We start from the raw sequence: 18,095 nt of genomic DNA, 5'->3' as shown, positions 1-18,095 counted from the left end.
TTATTGTGTTTGCCTGCAGGAGGTGATTCACTATTATAAATTCTTCAATGACTGAGCTTCTGGAAACCTCTTTAAATGAAAGTGGAACTGGTTAACTGTATGTATGAACATGTGTTTTCACAGTCTCTCCCGTATTATTGCATTTCAGAAAGCTTCTATAAAGTGCCAGGTGAACTTTTTAAAATAATGATAATAATAATTAAAAAAAAGAAAGAGAGTCAGAAAAATACGAGCAAATCTCAGCTTTTCAATTCCTGGGCTTATGCTGAAAACTAGAAACAGATGGTACTTTCCATGTTACTTGAATCTGGTTATTGAACACCTCTATGGTTACGGGAGATTTTGCTTAGCACTTTTAACATACATTTCATTTATTGGACTATAAAATGCTACTTTGGAAAAACAAGTCTTTATATAGCTATAATTAAAACAGTCTTGCAGGAAAGCCCTTTAACATGGAGAACACGGTTAACCTCATGACATCTGGACAATCAATCCTTTCCTCTTTATTGGGTATTTATGAAGTTATTAAAATTGTAAAATTACTAATGCCCAAAGTGAAATATTTTTCCTGTAGTTCCGAATATGGCTATCAGCTTCCCTGCTTTGTTTGATAGATGCTCCAGACCAGCCTCCATTGTGCTACACTAACTCTTGCTTTGCACAGGAATTCAATAGAAGATCTGGTCATACATATTGGCAGAGGTCAGCAGGTTCACACGGAAAGCTTTCCTCGGCCAAAGGGCAACACCTCTTCACCCATCTCAAAAAGCACCGTCACACTACTAGACAGCACTACAGAACTTTAAGAACCTTGAGCTGTGCTTATTGTTAGACACCCATACTTATCAATGTTTTTAACAGCTAAATCCCTTATGTAGCTTTCAAAACAGTTTGCTGTCAAACAACAATAGACTTTGTTCTTTAATTACAGCAAGTGACCTCCCTGCCCTTTTATTTCACAGTGAATAAACTACACACAAGGCCAGCAAGAAAAGTACATGAAGAGCATATCTCCATAACATCATTAATCAAAGCATGTACTTAAATGATTTACATCAATAGATAAAATTCACCCAGAGACTTCTGATGGCATACAAAACACTATCAAATCCTAATGCTAAAACACAACAAGGAAAGTGAAGATAAAATAAATAATACTAGCCAACATGCTAATTTGCTAAAGACAACTTTCAAATGTGAAATGCAGTCTTAATGAGAAGCACAAAAATTCCATTCTGGAGTATCACTAGACTGATACATTTAGAACTGTAACTAAACCCTTCTGATTACAGCTTTGTATCTTCTGCATTAATTCCATGTAAACATACTGTTTTTCACATACCAAATGAAGTTTTCCTGCATCTCAGAGTAAATTATGACTGAATTAATTCCAAAATCTCCTCACAATGCATACAAAGCAAATTTTGTAGCTATTCTGAACAAGTTTCAATGTAACAGCTGTTAAAAAACAAAAAAATGTTAGCTGGAACAGATGAAGAGCTCATGCTGACAAACAGTCAGCAACTGTGCTAAAAACAGTATGGATAAGAAATGGAAAATGGAGACAGGTTTTAACACCAAAAATCTTAGGAGTGGTTTGCCTACCTGTCAAAGCTACTTATTCAGACATGTCACTGTTGGCTTCGCCACAAAATGGACTGCACAAATATAGCTCAAACATTTTAGAATTACAGCACACTTTGACTTTATCCACATATTAGGGGAGTGGTGACTTTTACAACATACTTGTGGTTTCTGCATAAAAGAGCCAGCAGAACACAGTCATTGATTTAATTAGGCTTCGTAAGATCCAATTTATCATGTTTTACATGACTTTCTGCAGCAAGGAAACATAATAAATAGACTAAAAATAGAATGAAGCATGCTGTGAAAGCAAAACAGTGACTACAACTCCTGGAAATCTGCTCCAAGCCTTCCACAAATAGTAAACAAATGCAGTATTATATTCCACGCCACATATAAAAACATGTAGATTTTTAATCAGCAGTCATGAACTCATCTGATTCTAAAAGGAAACTTCCAAATTCATGAGGCATGTCTTGCACAACAGTAAGATAACTGAACATGGATTTCAACATGCAGGCTGCAAATTATGTATTTATTTACAGATACAAGTTGCTTCGTGCAAGTATGGCATATATGTTGTAGCATACAAACAGTCAAAGCAATAACACTTCAACCATCTAAAGCCTTTAAAAAATTCTTTCCAATGATGATTAATCATTTGGGGAAAAAAAAGGAAAAAAAAAAAAGCAGAACAACAAACATAACAGACTCGAATGTTGCTAATGTTGCCACTGGCTGGACTTGAAAAATATCAACCATTATCAGCAACAAGCTACATTATTTATTATTATTATTATTATTATTATTATTATTATTATTATTATTATTATTATTATTATTATCATTATCATTATTATTATCATTATTATTATTGTCATTGTTATGATTTAAAGGGAATATTCTTGGCTAAGAAAAACGCTAAGGGACTTTACTTGAGATAGCAAGCAAGCACACCATTGTGCCAGACAATGGCCAAGGCTGCACGACTCTGGTGTGCAGAGCCTGTATTAAAGTCAGTGTGTGCCAACAGCAGCGGCTGTTGTTGGAAATGCAAGCTCCAGACCTCCTCCTGGAGCGACATCTACAACACGCAGAGTGTGCCACTGACGCTGAACTCCTCCAAACGTGTTTGCTCTGAATTTGCATGCCATCCCATTTACATAGCACATAAGATTACTCGCACGTATATAGATTCTTCATACAATTTCCTGTGTGACTAGAGAGTTGAAAGAACACAAAAACGGGAGAAACCACACCACCCTCTAATCTCCGTTGCCATGGCAGCAGCCTTTGAGATACTGAAATGTTCAGATTGCCAGCTAAACAAAATTGTTGAATGTGAACATTTGGCTGAGAGATTAAAAGGCTAAGGGGGTTGCAAAAGGGCAGTACCTCCCACATTCCAGGCAGCCACTGAATCCAATCAAATGGCTCTGACTCTTTAACCACAGCCATTGTGAAGACCGGATTAGGGCAATTTATCTAGATAGTTAAAACAGATTAGAGAACTGCAATTTGAAGACTATTGGCAACAGAAGTAAATGCCTACTGTACTAAGATAATAAAGAGACCATGAGATTTTTGGACACCTTTCTGCCGTGAACAGCACTTTTCATAAATCAAAATGCAAACATATATACATGAATTACATAGCAATCTGGTTTTCTCATCTGCATTTAGACAAGGTCATAAGGCTCATTCAAATTCATCCATAGATATGCTATCTTAAAAGCAATAATATGCATACAATATAAAATTTAATTTGTTCCCTGCCTTGAACAAATCCCTTGGAATTATCTTCCAGTACTAACAAATATCTGCTATCACAAACACCCAAATCTAATCCTCCAGTCGACTTCGTATTACAAAACCTTCATGACTGAAATACAAAAAGCTACTAGCCAGTCATAAGAAGACATAACTTCCCACTCCCTGAGACCTTCAGCTCTCCCAGACACTTGCAGACCATACAGTTAACGTCTCCCCATTGCAATGTTCACTTGGGGAAGTTGTAAAAGCAGGTAATTTAGGACAAACAGCTGACAATACAGTCACAATACTAACACCCTGAGATTGTGCATCTGGAGGGTGTTGGTTTGCTTTATTTTTCAAGCAGAGCAGGTTCCCTTCGTTTAACAACCTGTAGAATGTACCATACTTGTAATCCTGGGCCAACACTCGCCCTCTGGCCCCCCAGAAGATGGCTTCTGCCCTATGGACAGGACAGAATTCCCACCAACACCAGAACATCCTTGAACCAGCAGCTGACAAAGACAACATTGTCTCACTCCACCTTTCACCAGTAATAGAGTAGCAGCCATCTATTCATACAGAAAGCATCCAAAATAGAAAGGAATAAAACCACACACTCCCATCCAATTTCCTTCACACCATTTCAACCTCTCAACAAACAAGCACTTCAAATCCAAGAGCCAGTATGGCTCAGAGAGGAAAACTCCTCCAGACAGGAGACAAACTGCTCCACTCTGTTCCAAAAGCCGTTTTGCACACACAATTCTCAGCACAAGGTGCATTTTCCTCCTCCCAGCATCCTCCTTCCAGGAAGACAAGAGACACTGCCTGTCTGCTGGCTCCTTCCTCCCAGTCACCACACCAGCTTCTGGGGCCTCTGGGCTGCAGTGCCACAGAAGCCCCCAGCACAATGAGCATCCCGCGTCTCCACCAAGCGCCAGGCAGAGCCCCGGTCTCTGCCCACAGCTCCTGTTTCCTCCCCAAGCATAATCCCAGCTCTAGGCAGAGGGTCAGAGAAAGGGAGAGGGGTTCCTTTAGACTTTGGGAGAGGAATGGCCATGAATGCCTGCTGAAGTTGTGGAAGAGTCAGCACATACAAGACCTGCTGCGCCTGGAGCCTGAGCTCTGCAGCCCCAGCCTGCGAACACATGCCATCCCACTGGTACTGCTGCTCTCTGCTAAAATTGAGGACAGCTCAGGCAGCAGGGTCATCGCTGCGTTTCTCCTTCTGGGCAAGTGCAATTAAAACAAACAGACAAAACAGAAAGGTTCTGCAGGTCTGATGACAGGAGAGGAAATCACAAGGAAGAGCAGCCTACTGGAAACATGGTATCTTCCATGTAGGGAAGAGGTCTCTGGGTTGATTTTTTTGGTTTTTTTTTTTTTAAGGGAAGGAGGAAGGACATACGCATGTCACAAATACACAGCAGAGAGGACAGAGGAGCCAGACATACACTCATGGGACACTTATTAGAGACATGGGGAGACACAGAAGAGGTGGAGAGGAGCTTTGTCCTACCTTTTCTGTTTTCAATTTCTTGATTCGCCTGTGGCTCTCCTCCTCCTCCTCTTCCTTCTTTACCAAAACAGAGTTCCCCATTAACCCTGAATCCGGGGTACTTTTGCTCACTTCCCCCACAGCAGAGGAGGTGCAGTGGAAAGGGCTGGTGCTTCCACCACTGCCTCCCTTGGCCCCGAAGCCATAGAGGTGCCCAGAGGGAATTTGGCTATTGCCACCCCCACTGCCATTGGGGTGGCCCTGCTGCAGGTCATGCTGCTTGTCCTTCCTGGATTTTCCTGCATCCTTATCCCGCTTGGAGCCTCTGCTGCCAGGGGCTTTACCTGGTTTCTCCTCTTTGTTTTTCCCACAAGAGGCAACGGTGGCGGTGTTGCTGGTGTTGTTATTATTGCCGTTTGGGTTACTGCTCACACTTTGACCCAGTGCTGAATTCATGCCAGTTGCCTCTCCAGGGCGCCCTTGGACTTCCTGCCTTTTGCCAGCACTGCTGATCTCAGGAATCCCATACAAGGCAGCAGAAGGCAGAGATTTATTAGCATCCTTAGAAGTTTTACTCCTTTTCACTTTTGATTTGCTAGTCTCTTTGTGAGAGGAATTCCCCTGGGGAGCAGAGGGCTGAACAGAAGCGAATTTTAGGCCATCAGCTAAGGCTGAGGTAGCATTAACCCCACTGGAAGTCAGACCCCCGCAATCCTTGGAGCTGGTGTTGCTGCTGCTGGTGGTATTAGAATTATTCATCTCAAATTTCTGTCTGTCCTTCTCTAAGTCGGCGTCCAAATCGATTATTAAATTCCCAACACCAATTTCCCAATCATCGCCACTGTCATAAGTGTCAACTGCGTTTGGATCCACACCTTTTCCTGCAGTGGAAGTGTTCAATGACATCCTGAAGATAAGATCTCTAGAGTAAAAATCCGATGAACTTTTCTTTGGAGATGTGGGGACATTCGTTTATCTCCGTTGGGCTCTCTCTTAAGTTCAACTCTTCTTGTCTCCCTCCCCTAGGTGTGTCTAGGCTCACAACCTGCAGTCCACATCCACGTTGTCCTGTGAGGAGGGAAATAGTCAAGTATTTCTTGTCTGGGTGTTACCACAATATAACGTCACTCAATAAAGAGGGGGCAAGGTAGGGGGGAGCAAAAACATTCAACATTGCCACGTTCTTAAGTTTGTTAAGCCAGAGACAGTGGCTGTGGTGTTTTTATAATGAGCACTTTTAATCTACTTGTATACCAACATCCACAACCTCTCTTTAAGAGCCATGCCCATAAAAAAAGAAGGAAAAAAAAAAAAAAGGAAGAAAAAAAAAGGAAGAAAAAATTTATCTACATTATTTAAATCCACAAAGTTCAGGAAATACAGTCAGAGAAGTGGTGCCTAGCTGTTGGAGCACATGTTGTAATCTAACCCTTTGAACCACCACCTAGGCACGAAAAGGAGAAAAGGAAGGACAGGGATTCACTCTTCAGTGCATTCCATGGATTTTGTGGCTTTTTTTAAACCAGACCATTGAAGTTTTGTGACTCTCCTGTATTATCTTTTGCCACCCCCTTCCCCTTAATCTCTTGGGGGGGTGGGGGAGGAGAGTGCTAAGGGAAGTGGGAAACCTCATTTTCCCTGCCACAATACACCTTCTGTTAAAAACAACAGCCTACAAACTCAAATGTTTACTGGAAAATATTAAAATCCATAGGTTAAAATTAAAACAAAAAAAGTGAGAATAAATAAAAAATCTCATTCCTTTAAAAATATCCTTAAGATAACAGTTCTAAAAGCAGCTCTAATGTATTCCTAGGTCACACAATTGTTAGGTCTGTTAAATATAGTATTACTGACTGTACAGGAAACTGATTAAGACATACACTTTAAGTGATCTGCACCAAGGTGGCCTCAGCGACCGCAAATGAGTGTGTGTTTGACAAAGCTTAGTTAAAACGATTTTTAAAGGGATCTCTCCCTTTTACAGTCGACTGCCGAAATATTTATACATATATACGCATAATGCTTACCTTTAATCCTTTATCATTTTTAATTAAACCAGCAAATCAAAATGCTGTTCCCACTCGTCTCAGCAACAACTCTGTGCCTCATTTTACTTAAAGAGCAAGTGATCAAGAAGTAGAAAGCAAGTATCATCTCAGCCAGTATAAATCGGTCAATAACATATCTCCCCCTACTTTGGCACACGGATCAGAAGTCCATTTTTTTGTTTGTTTGTCTAGGCTTTTTTCGTCCTTGCTTAAAGAAAAAGAAGCAAAAAAAGCAAAAAAAAAAAAATGCTGTGCCTCACAACTTTACGAGCTGGGAGGTAATATTTCACATTCAGAAGTGAAGCATCAAGGACCAGATTTTTGTTTGTTTGCTTTTCCTGAATAAGCACCGAGAGGTAATAAACACCACAGTAATATTAAAAAGAAAAAAAAAAAAAAAAGAAAAAAAAAAAGAACAAAAAAAAAAAAAAGGAAAGAAAAAAAATGTTTCCCCAACTTCACACTCCGTCTTCAGCCCCGGACCTGGGAGCCATCCCGATCAGTAAGTAATGATCCCACGAAACAAACCTACAGGCGCCCGGGTGTTACAAGACAGAATGTGCTAACATCGGGATAAATTAGTGAAAGGGAGGAAGGAAAAAAAGAAGAAAGGACTGAAAATCTGGGCTGGATTCCGCCTGTTAGTTGGGAAGTGGCATTTTTTTCGCCCGTCCTGACAGATCTGATTTCTTGAAGTAACTTGAGGGGAAACGGGCGGGGGAGGCGGGGGGAGGGGGAAGAGGGGGGCGAGGAAGAGGCGGAGGAGCGGGAGGGGGGAATCACTGATCTGATAAACCGGTTATCAAAACATTTTGTGGGAGTGGAGGAAGGACTGCGTACTCTCAAACGAACTAAATTTTCCCAGGGGTAAGATTTCGGGGAGGGGGGTGCCGGTGCCTGTCCCCGTCCGTTCGTCTGTCCGTCCCTCCCCCACCAGCCTTAGATCAGCGCTTTTTAAAAATAGGAATTAGGAAAAAAAAAAAAAAAAAAAAAAAAAAAAAAAGAAGCAAACCACCAGCATAGGCACGTATCAGTTTCGAATGGCTGTCTCGGGGGAAAAAAAAATAATAACAACGAAAAACCCGTGAGCTTGGGCTAGTCAGTCATGCGGTAAGTAATTCAGTAATTAGAGTCCGAGGAGATAAAGCAGACGACCTTTTTGTCAGGACAGATCGCTCCCACCTTATTGTCTCAGCAAACCTCGCAGTCTACCGTTATCACCCCCTTCCCTATGCCTCCCTCCCCCCTCTCCGAGTCAGACGGTCTCGGAGCTTTAGCTTAGTATTTTTAATTAGCCGGCGATGGGAAGCTAAAAGCCGTAATGAATTGCCGGTGGCGGGAGGGGGGGGGGGGGGGAGGGGGAGGCGCGGCGGGCCCGCCGCCCGCGTCACGTGACGCCGCCGGGCGCCATTGGCCGCCGCCGAGCGGGGCCGGGGCCGCCCCTCACACACCCGGCGGGGCGGGCTGCGCCCTGCCCCGGCCCCGCCCCACGCCGCGCCGCCGGCTCGCCGCCTCGGCTGGAGTCCCGGAGTGCCCCCCAGGAGCGCCTCGCCGAGCCCCCCGCCACCTCCCCTGGTGGGGGGGCCCGTTTACCTCAGGGTTTTCCCTTCCCTGCTCCTCAGGGCAGGCAGAACAGAGACGGCGATGGAAGCGGGCAACTGCCGAGGGACGATCCCACCCCCGTCCCCCGGCTCCAGCCTCGCGTTTCTGGTGTCTCGGTGTGACATGCGAGGTGCCTCCTGGTCTGTCGGTGCCCCGTCGCTCCTGCTAACGAGCGCAGTGCTCTCGGGGCCCGGGGGGGCGGGGAAGCAATGCAGACTTGGCTGTAATGGTGTCACTTTTATTCCCCCCCCCCCCCCCCCCACCGTGGGTTAGTTAAAACCCAAAAAGGCACTACGCTTTAACGCTCCCCAAGTGCACCGTCAAGTATGATTTGTGTGGCTACAGTGCTTTCACCCTCTTACTTCCCTCAAATAACTCACCCTGTCTAGGGGGTTGTTTTGGGGTTTTCTTCCTCCTTTAAAAATCCCCAAGAACCCTAGTTATCTCAACTCCCAAAACTCTTTAACACTCCCGTTTGGAGAGAAAAAAAAGAAAATCCCCTCTAAGTGCTATAGACGCACCACGCAACCGTACTTACGGTCTGTATTGGATCGAGTTGACCTTTTCCTTCTAACTGCATTGAGTGTGTTTTTGTTGCAGCCGCTTTTTATTTTAGGAAAAAAAAAATCTAATGTCTTCAACAGATTTATTGTGTTTGGAGGAAGAGAGCACCAGATATCATGAACCTTCCTTTCTTTCTAGAAACAAAATTAAAACAACAACGCCAAAAAAAAAAAAAAAGAAGAAAAACTGGGCAGAGAAGGCAAACCCGGCATGTGTGTCTGTCCCCTCACAGGCTGACACACAGGCACAGGGGACAGGGGCGCTGCCCCCACAGCAGCGGCCGAGGCGGGGGACTGGGAGCCTCGCTCCGCGCGGTACCTGAGAGGGACTTTTCTTTGTTCGCGATGCCCTTTCCCTGCCGGCCAATCAGCACCCAGCTTTTATGAAACCGGGCCCTGCCATTGGCCCGCCGCTCCTCCTGCCTGCCGGCGAGGGCGAGAGACACAAACACGCACCCGCTCGCTCGCTCACACCCCCGGCACCCGCTCGCACTCGCGCCTTGCGGCCCCGCACACGCTGCGCCCCCGCGCACGCCGCACCCCCGCCCGGCACCCTCGCACCAGCCCACCCCCACCTCCGCGCGCATTGTACACTCACTCACACGTTCTGCACTCGCACGCACACGCACGCAGCCCCCCGCTCTGCAGCCCGCAGCCTACACCGAGCCTCCTTGCTGCAGCCAGATACAAAATCGTGTTTCCCATTTCAATTATCCTACATAACATTTAAAGCTGAGGGAGAGAAAAATAAATGAGGGAAGGGAAAGGAAAAAAAAAAAGAGAGGGGGAGGAGGGGAAGGAAAAAAATAGAAAACCAAGGTGGAGTGTAGCTCTGCCAAGACTCACACGTAGGGAGGAAGACTCCCTCATTTCGTTTTAATTTAATTTCAGGGCAGTTTTCGAAGCCATGATGAATGATTTTTCTGTGCCGGTTTCAAAGAGGCAATTTAGAATCTCAGTCATAATTTTTAAATGCCCCCTCATTCAAAATTATAACAGCTTGAAGCCAGCGAGTGAGGGTTGCTGATACACATGTGCGATTATTTTCGTGCTTAGTGGAGGAGAAAAGCAAACAGTGTCTGGAGGAAGGGGCTGAGCGGAGGTTCATGGTAGGGCAGCCCCCCCAGCTCTGCTTGGGGGTCACCTGGGCGCTGCTCCGCTCTCCGATCAGCCCTCTTTCTTGGATTCACTTTTACAGCTCCTCACGTATTTTATTACATGTTCATTTTTACAATATGGCTTAAGTTAGACAGGTCGGGTTTTATTCTTTTTTTCTCCCTTTTTTTTTTTCTTCCTCTTTTTCGGAAGGAAGGGGAGCAGAAAATAACCCTTTTGTTTCCAGACTGCTGATTTACTGCCGCACGCACTGAAGTGTGAATGCCAGCGACCCTATAACTACCACGTGAACATCCTTTCACAGGAATTAGTAACACAAATCTTCCCTATCGGGCTTTGTGTAGCTCGAAAATATCCCCCTTAATCATTCCTTTTGTTTACGTTGGGAGCCATTATGCTACACCACTGCGTTAAATTGCGTTTAACCCTTCGCGGACGGCGGGGGTGGAATGGGGGCGGCGGCGGCCGCCGCCCGCGGGCACGGGAGGGTCGGGAGGTGGGGGGCACTAGCCCCGCAGACACCCTGTTCCTTTTAATATCCTTAATCACTATCTACTCTTTTCTTTTTTTTCCCCCTCTTCCCTGTCTTTGACTTTTTTTCCCCCCTTCCTCTTCCCCTTGATCTCGCTGGGACTGATCTCCCTGTGAAAATCGATACGGGATGTTTTTCTTGCCAAACGTACGCTACGCCCAAGTCAAGATTTCCGGCAAGAAGTCAAAGCGTGGCATTTACGATGTCCTGCACACCCATGACAGGGTGACAAAATACCTCTTTGGATTTCGTCCAGCTGAGCAAATCACGCTCGTCAGCGTGCCCGCGTTGCAGGCTTCCCAATGAAAGGGGCCATTAGTGGAGAGGTACCAGAGGAGCAAACCCCCCCAGACCCGGCTTTGCTGCGGGGGCTTTGCGGAAGGTGAAACAGGACTAGTGGGGGTAAAAACCGCCCGTGGCGTGGCACTCGTCCGCGCTATGGCCACCCGGTCACCATGACCAGGGGCCCCAGGAGAAAAGGCTGCCCTCCAGGTGCTGTGAGTCCCGCGGACATTGGGGTCACCAACATAAGCTACCTTGCGAGGCCTTGAGGCTGCTCCGTTTCTCCTGTGTAAAAATACTTACCCTTCAAGGGCTGATAATGAAGGGTTTATTAGCAGGGATATGTTCATTGTCAAGGAGCCTCTTGATCACATTAAATGTTTAAGCCATTACAAAGCGGGGGAAGGAAGCAAAAAAACAAACGAAGTAACAAAAAAAAACAAACCCCCCCCCAAAAAAAACCAAAAACAAAAACATTAAAAAACAACAAAACCAACAAAACAAAACAAAAAACCCTCATGGCATGTGTGCAGCACAAACAAGAATTGCTGAGGTGTGAACAGTGAACACATCCCTGCCATCCCGCCCGGCTGTTGGGACAACGCAGGGATAATCGCAAGGAGGACCTGTGATAGGCCACTTCCCAGCCGCTGTGGCAGCGGACACGGCTGGAGTCACTAGCATCCTCTCCCCAGGGAGGGGACACTTATGCCCAGCATGAGCAATTTGTGGAGGAGTGGGCATGCATAATGTCACAAGGTACCGAAAATCACAGTTTCCTCGGGGGTAGCTCTTGAGTGATGTCACTCACTGGTTAGCAAAATTTTAAGATCAGCAACACCAAGCTTTTGGTCTACTTAGTCATGGATCACTATTCCTGTTTCCTTACAGTATGTATTTTTCAGATTTAGGTAATGGCCCTGAATTTTTCAGTATTGACCTCTGTTTAGACACGTTGCACTTTGGGCTGCTTCTCGTCTGCAAAATTACAGTCATTTTCACATTATTATACAGTGAGTAGGAGACGGTTTGTATTTAGCCTTGGGTGGGGGAAGGGGTATTATGGGAAGTGATCTGCTACGGTCAGCACATAATTTCAGCCCAAAGAAAATTGCTTCTGAATAGATGGTCTGTTAACTAGCCAAGGAACAGTCGCTGGGAGAGATTACAAAAATGCCTCTGCTTTATCTGCCTTACACCATCATTTTAATTTTTGAAAGAAACGGTCAGGGGAAGAGCCAGTCACGAGGGTTACTAACTACAGAGGCCAACTGATGGGGGTAACGTACCCTTAAAAACCTCCTTAAATTACAAATTTTGGAGGGGAGCCTCTCACCCCATTCCCTCCTGGCATTTGTGTATGAGTCTACAGGGAAGGAGCCTGCCCAGTGTACCACATGGTTGCAAAAGCAGGGTTTTATGTACCCATTTCTGTGGCAGAAATTAGAGCAAGACTGCTTGCCGGCCCCTGGGTGCATCTGCAGCAGCAGATTCCGATGAGTGGATGCAAAAGGACCACTGAACTCACATTGTCTTGTCAGGTTAAGAATGTCGGTATTTCAAAAAGCGGCCAGGGCCCGCTGTGTGATTTAGTGACTTTTCCACCTTAATTTCTACCTTAATTTCTACCTGCTCTCCAAATTAGATTACAACTTTGTATTTCTGTGCATTTTACAAGACGGACAAAAGGCCAATAAATTAGTGATGATTGTCTAAAATAGCAAATCCGTACTTAATTGGTGCAGCTGTGGACTGCTAATAATACCAAGAGATCACCATTCACCCATCCTGGTCCCTGTCCGGATTTTTTTGTTGGTTTTGGTTTTTTGGGGAGGGTTGTTCCTTTTTTGTCGGTTTTGTTTTGTTTTAACCTTGCCAGACATATGCATCGCACACGCTACGAAGATTGCCGTCGAAGGTCTCTTTGTTTGGCGGAGGGCCCGCGCTGCCGGTCCCACTGCCCCGGGCGGGCCGCAGCCGTGAGGGGAGAGAGGCGCCTTCCCGCCCCTCCCGCGGCCGCGGGCCCCGCGCGCTGCCCGCTCCCCGAGCGCTGAGCGGGCGGCGCCCAATCAGCGCGCGAGAAATCGCTTTCGCGGCTCGCCATTGGCCGGCAGCGCGCGGGGCGGGGCGGGGGCCCCGCGCGCGGGCCCCGGGGGAGCGGCGGCTCCGCGCCTGAGGGGAGCGGGGCGGACTTGGCGTTCCGGCCCGGGTTAAACTTGCCGAGAAGAACCGCAGTAATGCCACCTAGGCTTACTGTCATTAGCAGCAAAGCCTTAATTGCCTCCCCTCATTCAGTCTGTCTCCACTTGTCCCTTTGTTCGCGTGTTCAGTGTTGCAGGAGCACGGGTACGGGTCCGTACCTCCGATCTCGGCATTATCGATAGCCTGTCTGCAAAGATAAACCCATCGTTCTCTTTCTCTTCAACTTGCACCAAAGTGAGGGCAAAAATCCATTTCTCATCAGCACTTTCTTGTCACACTAATTACGTAAACAATGAGTGGCGTTTCTCTCCTCTACAACCTTTTGCGCATAAAAGTTTTCTCATACAAGACTTGAAAGCAGTGCACTGGAAATTGTATTGATTCGAAAATTTTGGGTTAGCGCATCCTAGAACCTTCAGAACATCCCACAGTATTATGGGCGAACTTAGAGTTGATGTGCACCAACTACTGGCTCTGCAGATTAGTTGTGGGTAATTTATTACAGCATTGCTGATTGCCAGTGATCCATAGACCAGAGTGTGGGAACTGATGATACAAACTACAGAGGAGTCATTATACAGTTGGCAGATACTTCTGTTAGATACAGTTGGGTTTTTTTCCGGAGGCAATGCTGACAATGTTTCCTTCTTCTTTAGAGCAGTCCATAGACTCTTTTACATTTATCTGCATATTCACAAGGAGTCTCAGTTTGATACCTAATCTAGTGGTCAGTGTCTCTGACGTTTCAGCATACAAATATAGTTTCTACATGGAAGCAAAGTGCTGCTATGTTGTTTATTGAAGAGCAACAAAGATGACCTGACAACTAGATGGAATGATTTATGAAAGAGCCTCTACACGCATGTGTATATTTATTTGGGAGTACAGAGAGAGTGCAAAAAGTAAACAGATAAAAACTATCCTTCTGAGAGCACAGAGACAGAAAAGAAAAAAAAGAAAGAGACAAAAGAGAACAAACCTGAAAAAAGTGGGAGGAAATGTAGAAGAAGAAAAATAAAAAAGGAAAGGAAAATAAAAAAATAAAAGAGGAAAAGAGAAAAGCAACAGTTGAAAATAAATAAATAAATAAATAAATAAATAAATGTTCTACCAGTGTAATGTGCTAATCAGTGAAATAAATACAAAAGGAATAAATGAGACGTTCCCAAGTACCGTAGCATAGAACTTAAAAGTTAGGCTGGAAAGAGCACTAAAAATAAATAATATGGATAATTACTCCATGTTGGCATTAGAGTGGACTGAATGACCCAGAAAGTCTTTTCTATTCTGTAAATTAACAGCTCTCCAAGGTTCTGCTGTAGAATTTGAATTACAAACCTTTTACCTAGACATGAATATAGCCTTCAGTTCATTGTATAGATGGTCAATTTTTCAAGTAATTTAAACAGCATATTTATTTATGTAGTGCTTTGTGCAAACATTCCGATAATGTTAAAAATATTTTTTTCTTTCATAATAAAGAGTGTGTTCTGAGAAACAAGCAATACATGTTGAAATCTGTTACAGTCTTGTCATAGCCTAAGCTTAATGTTTCACAGTCCATTATAATTTGTAATAGAAATGATAGATGCAGTTTCAGTATTTTAGTAGGACAGTGTGTCGATGTTCTAGTCTTGCCAAGGTGAAAAATGTACAAAAGGCCAGTGGCTGGGTACAGTACTTCACATTTTCAGAGAGAACAAATGAGCACGGGGAAATGAAACTGAGGCTTAGTGAATAGGATTGGATTGGTTTTTTAGAGGAAAGGCTAGGAGTCATAGGCCAGGGAGAGGAAAGATGAATCTTGAAATGGAATTTGCAGAGGAGTAGCCAGTTAGGCTTAAGGAGTCTGCAGCAGAAGTGGGTTTGAGAGGGACTTTCCCAATGTGAAAGGAGAGCAAGAAGAATGATGTTGAATAAGCAGAAGAAATAGGCCCGATATAAGATCAGATAGCATATACCAGGAATAAGATAAAGGTGACTAACAGTCAGAATGTGCACTGTCTGGTAAAGTGAGGAATTACTCCGAAAGTTTTCAGAGCCAAGGTTGGGTATACCATCCTCACGGGAAGAGTGAGGAAAACATGCTGCTACATTTTTGACAGAAAGGAGCTCGAAGATGAATGACCCTTGAAAACCCACGAGAGAAGAATAAGTCTGTTTGTATGTAGGTTTGAACCCAGTAGTTTTAAAAACTGCAGAACTATGGAAGGAGAAAACCTATGCTCTGGGACAAGACAAATACCAAAGATTTTGATAATCCAGATGAGAAGCATTTAAACAAAATAAATATGTTAGCTGATAGAGCTGCAAGTGAAGAGAATAACCCTAGGAACGTCTCTATGTGTACCAGAGCAAGCAACTGTGACCTCTTGCTTTTCTGACTGTCCTTGCTGCTCTTTTGTTGTTTCCTTTGCTGTATTGGGGCAGGAGAGAAACACAAAGAAAGCTTTGTACCCTCAGCTACACAAGAAGGGACTTGCTCTAAAAGCAGCATGAGGAAACAGGTGTGAGACAGTGGGAGAGAAGGAGAAGGGATGATAAGACCAAGACACTGAGGCAGTAAAGGCGGCGATGTAAATACAAAAAGGGAAGATCAGTACAGAAGATGGGCAACTGGGGCAGTCTGGTCTCAGCTGTCTCACAATCATTATGTGACAACTTCTGTGATTTGGCCATCTTGCCTTGAAATACTAAGTAAAGCAACAAGTGAATGTAAAAGCATCAAGGATTCCTTTAGCCAAAAATAACACAGCTATGTTTTCTAGTGGGTGATGAAACACAATCAGGTGAGACATTACTCATTTCTAGGTTTACATTCTCCATGGAGGTACCTGAAACATTGCTGAACTGCACTATTGACATTTGAAGAGAAATCCCATCCAGATTTTAGACATTTTCTTCAGCAGTGTGGTTGCAAACGTTTTATTTAAAAAGAAGCCTGGTAAATAAAAGAGAAAATGAAAAAACAAAACATCAACAAACAACAACAAACAACAAAACAAACCAAACAAAACCAAAAACAAACACCCAAAACTGAAAAAAACCCCAAAGAACAACAAACCAAAACTCCGGGGAATGCACCAAGTGATATAATAATTTCTGCTTGATCATTCTTCCTATTAATGGAAGCAAGTTGTGGCTGTAGCTATACTGAGCTCCTCACATCTGTCTGTTTTAGAGCAGTGGTGTGAACTAAACGTAGCACCTTTTGTGTCAGACAAGAGGGCAGAGGTGGTCTGTTTAGCTGATGAGCCTCTGCACAGTCTGGACTTTGAAATCTGCAGGTCTTCTCATCACAGAGCTTCTGCTTCCTCACTTGTAATTTAGTGTAACAGTGATTACTTACCTTACAGGGTGCCCTGAGGACTGTGTTTGTTAAGCATATTGAGATCAAGTGTAATGTGATTAAGAACATGTGCATTAGATTTAGACCTGTATAGCAAATTGCTGCTATTAAAGCAGACTTTCCAGTGACTGCAACTTCTCTCTTCTTTAGGACCAGAGAAAAGAAGTCCCAAGAATCACACAGGGGTGTTACCTTTTTTGCCTTATGTAAAGATCCTCTGTGCTTTCAAGCCCTTAATATAGGATGCAAGCAGACTTTTTGTCCAGTTCTCTGAACTTCCACCGTGGATGTGGAAAAAAGAAAAACCTGGTGTGCTTTTTGTAATTGTCGTGAAAGAAGTCTTGAGTCCTTAGGAGATGTTTAAGAATTGTTCTGGAGCCTGAGCCTGTGGTGTCCCGGAGCCGGAACTGCTGTTTCAAATATCTTCTCTCAGATGTACTATAAAAGAACCTGGAAGAAATCCTGTGAGGATCTCTGCTTTGACAGAGCGTATTCTAGTGCATATTCATCAAGAACGCCCAAAAGATTTCTTTTATTTAAACAACAAGGATACTTAAGAATTGTTCCACGCTCTGGCCCATGGAATATTATTTTGCAGACTAAATACCTCTCCTTCCTTTTGTCCCGATTTGAAATTTAGGAATAAATTATATGATTTATATTATAAAATTTTACTTTTCCATTTTACGCTTCTATAATTTTAAGAGCACAGATGTAGTGCTCTTAAAATTATTAAGTGTATCAAAATTAATCAGGTGTATTAAAATGCATTGGTTTTTTATTTAGAGAAATGAGTTTATGTGAAAAGTTTCTGTTTCTAAATCTTTTTATCTAGCACTTTGTATTTTGCTGGTTAAAAGCATTCCTCTGAGGCCAAATAAAAAATTGTAATCAAATGCAGACCAACTCTCTCATACTGCTGTTCAAAATGGTGAACTAGTTCTGAAATATAATCTGTTAACATATTGTTAATGAAAACATTTAGCACCGAGGTCAAGGCTTTTTGGGGGAGGGGGAAGTAAAAGGAAAATACACTTTTTTTTCCCCAGAGAATATTCGCTGTCTAGCCTTCTTAGTTATTCTTCATAAAAATACACGGATTATGGTTTAGGGAAAATATTGTTGAGAGGAATACATTGGAAATGCACAAAATCAGTGGGTAATTGCTTTTACATTATTACTTTGCAAGGAATAAGTACAAGAACTGTCCTGGTGTTGAGCACTGCCTTTATTGTGTCTTTAGGCTTTAGGATGATGAAGAAGGCCCGGGTGACCTTAAGCGGAAAATATTAAGCCCTAAGTCATAGTGCCCAAAATTTGAATATGTTCACATACTTCATAGTGATCAGAAACTTTCATGAATAGTTTGCTATATTCACACAGTGTCCCGACAACTCAGAATACAGATAATTGTTCCTAAGTTCAGTTACCCAGAAGGTATTTATAGAAAGAGCTTTGAGGAAAATGTGATTGTATTCCTTTTATTTCTCTCTATTTTAGCCTTATTAAAAGGAGAAATTATGCATCTGAAAAGAAAAACATGAAGAGGAGACCCCAT

General features: G+C 43.7%; 1 protein-coding gene across 5 annotated transcripts in view; it reads right to left on the bottom strand.

Annotated features, from left to right (window-relative positions):
* ZNF608 (zinc finger protein 608) overlaps positions 1–9,195 on the bottom strand; it is an 83,290-nt gene extending 74,095 nt beyond the window's left edge. The window contains exons 1-2 of one of the 5 annotated variants that reach the window (XM_074532201.1): positions 9,032–9,195; positions 4,862–5,908 (exon numbers count right to left, since the gene is read on the bottom strand). In XM_074532201.1, coding sequence (XP_074388302.1) covers positions 4,862–5,746 — 885 coding nt within the window. In that variant the 5' untranslated portion in view covers positions 5,747–5,908; positions 9,032–9,195. Of the gene's footprint in view, positions 1–4,103; positions 4,396–4,861; positions 5,909–6,870; positions 7,821–8,484; positions 8,661–9,031 lie in introns of those variants that run through there. The other 4 variants (XM_074532202.1, XM_005488419.4, XM_014268113.3 and 1 more) reach the window with 4 other exon arrangements.
* Between the last annotated feature and the right edge of the window lie 8,900 nt (positions 9,196–18,095).

The sequence above is a fragment of the Zonotrichia albicollis genome, chromosome Z (genome assembly GCF_047830755.1).
Source record: "Zonotrichia albicollis isolate bZonAlb1 chromosome Z, bZonAlb1.hap1, whole genome shotgun sequence".
NCBI classification, from domain to species: Eukaryota; Metazoa; Chordata; class Aves; order Passeriformes; family Passerellidae; genus Zonotrichia; species Zonotrichia albicollis.
Note: the sequence above shows the minus strand (reverse complement) of the source record. Positions and strands in the feature narration are given on the sequence as shown.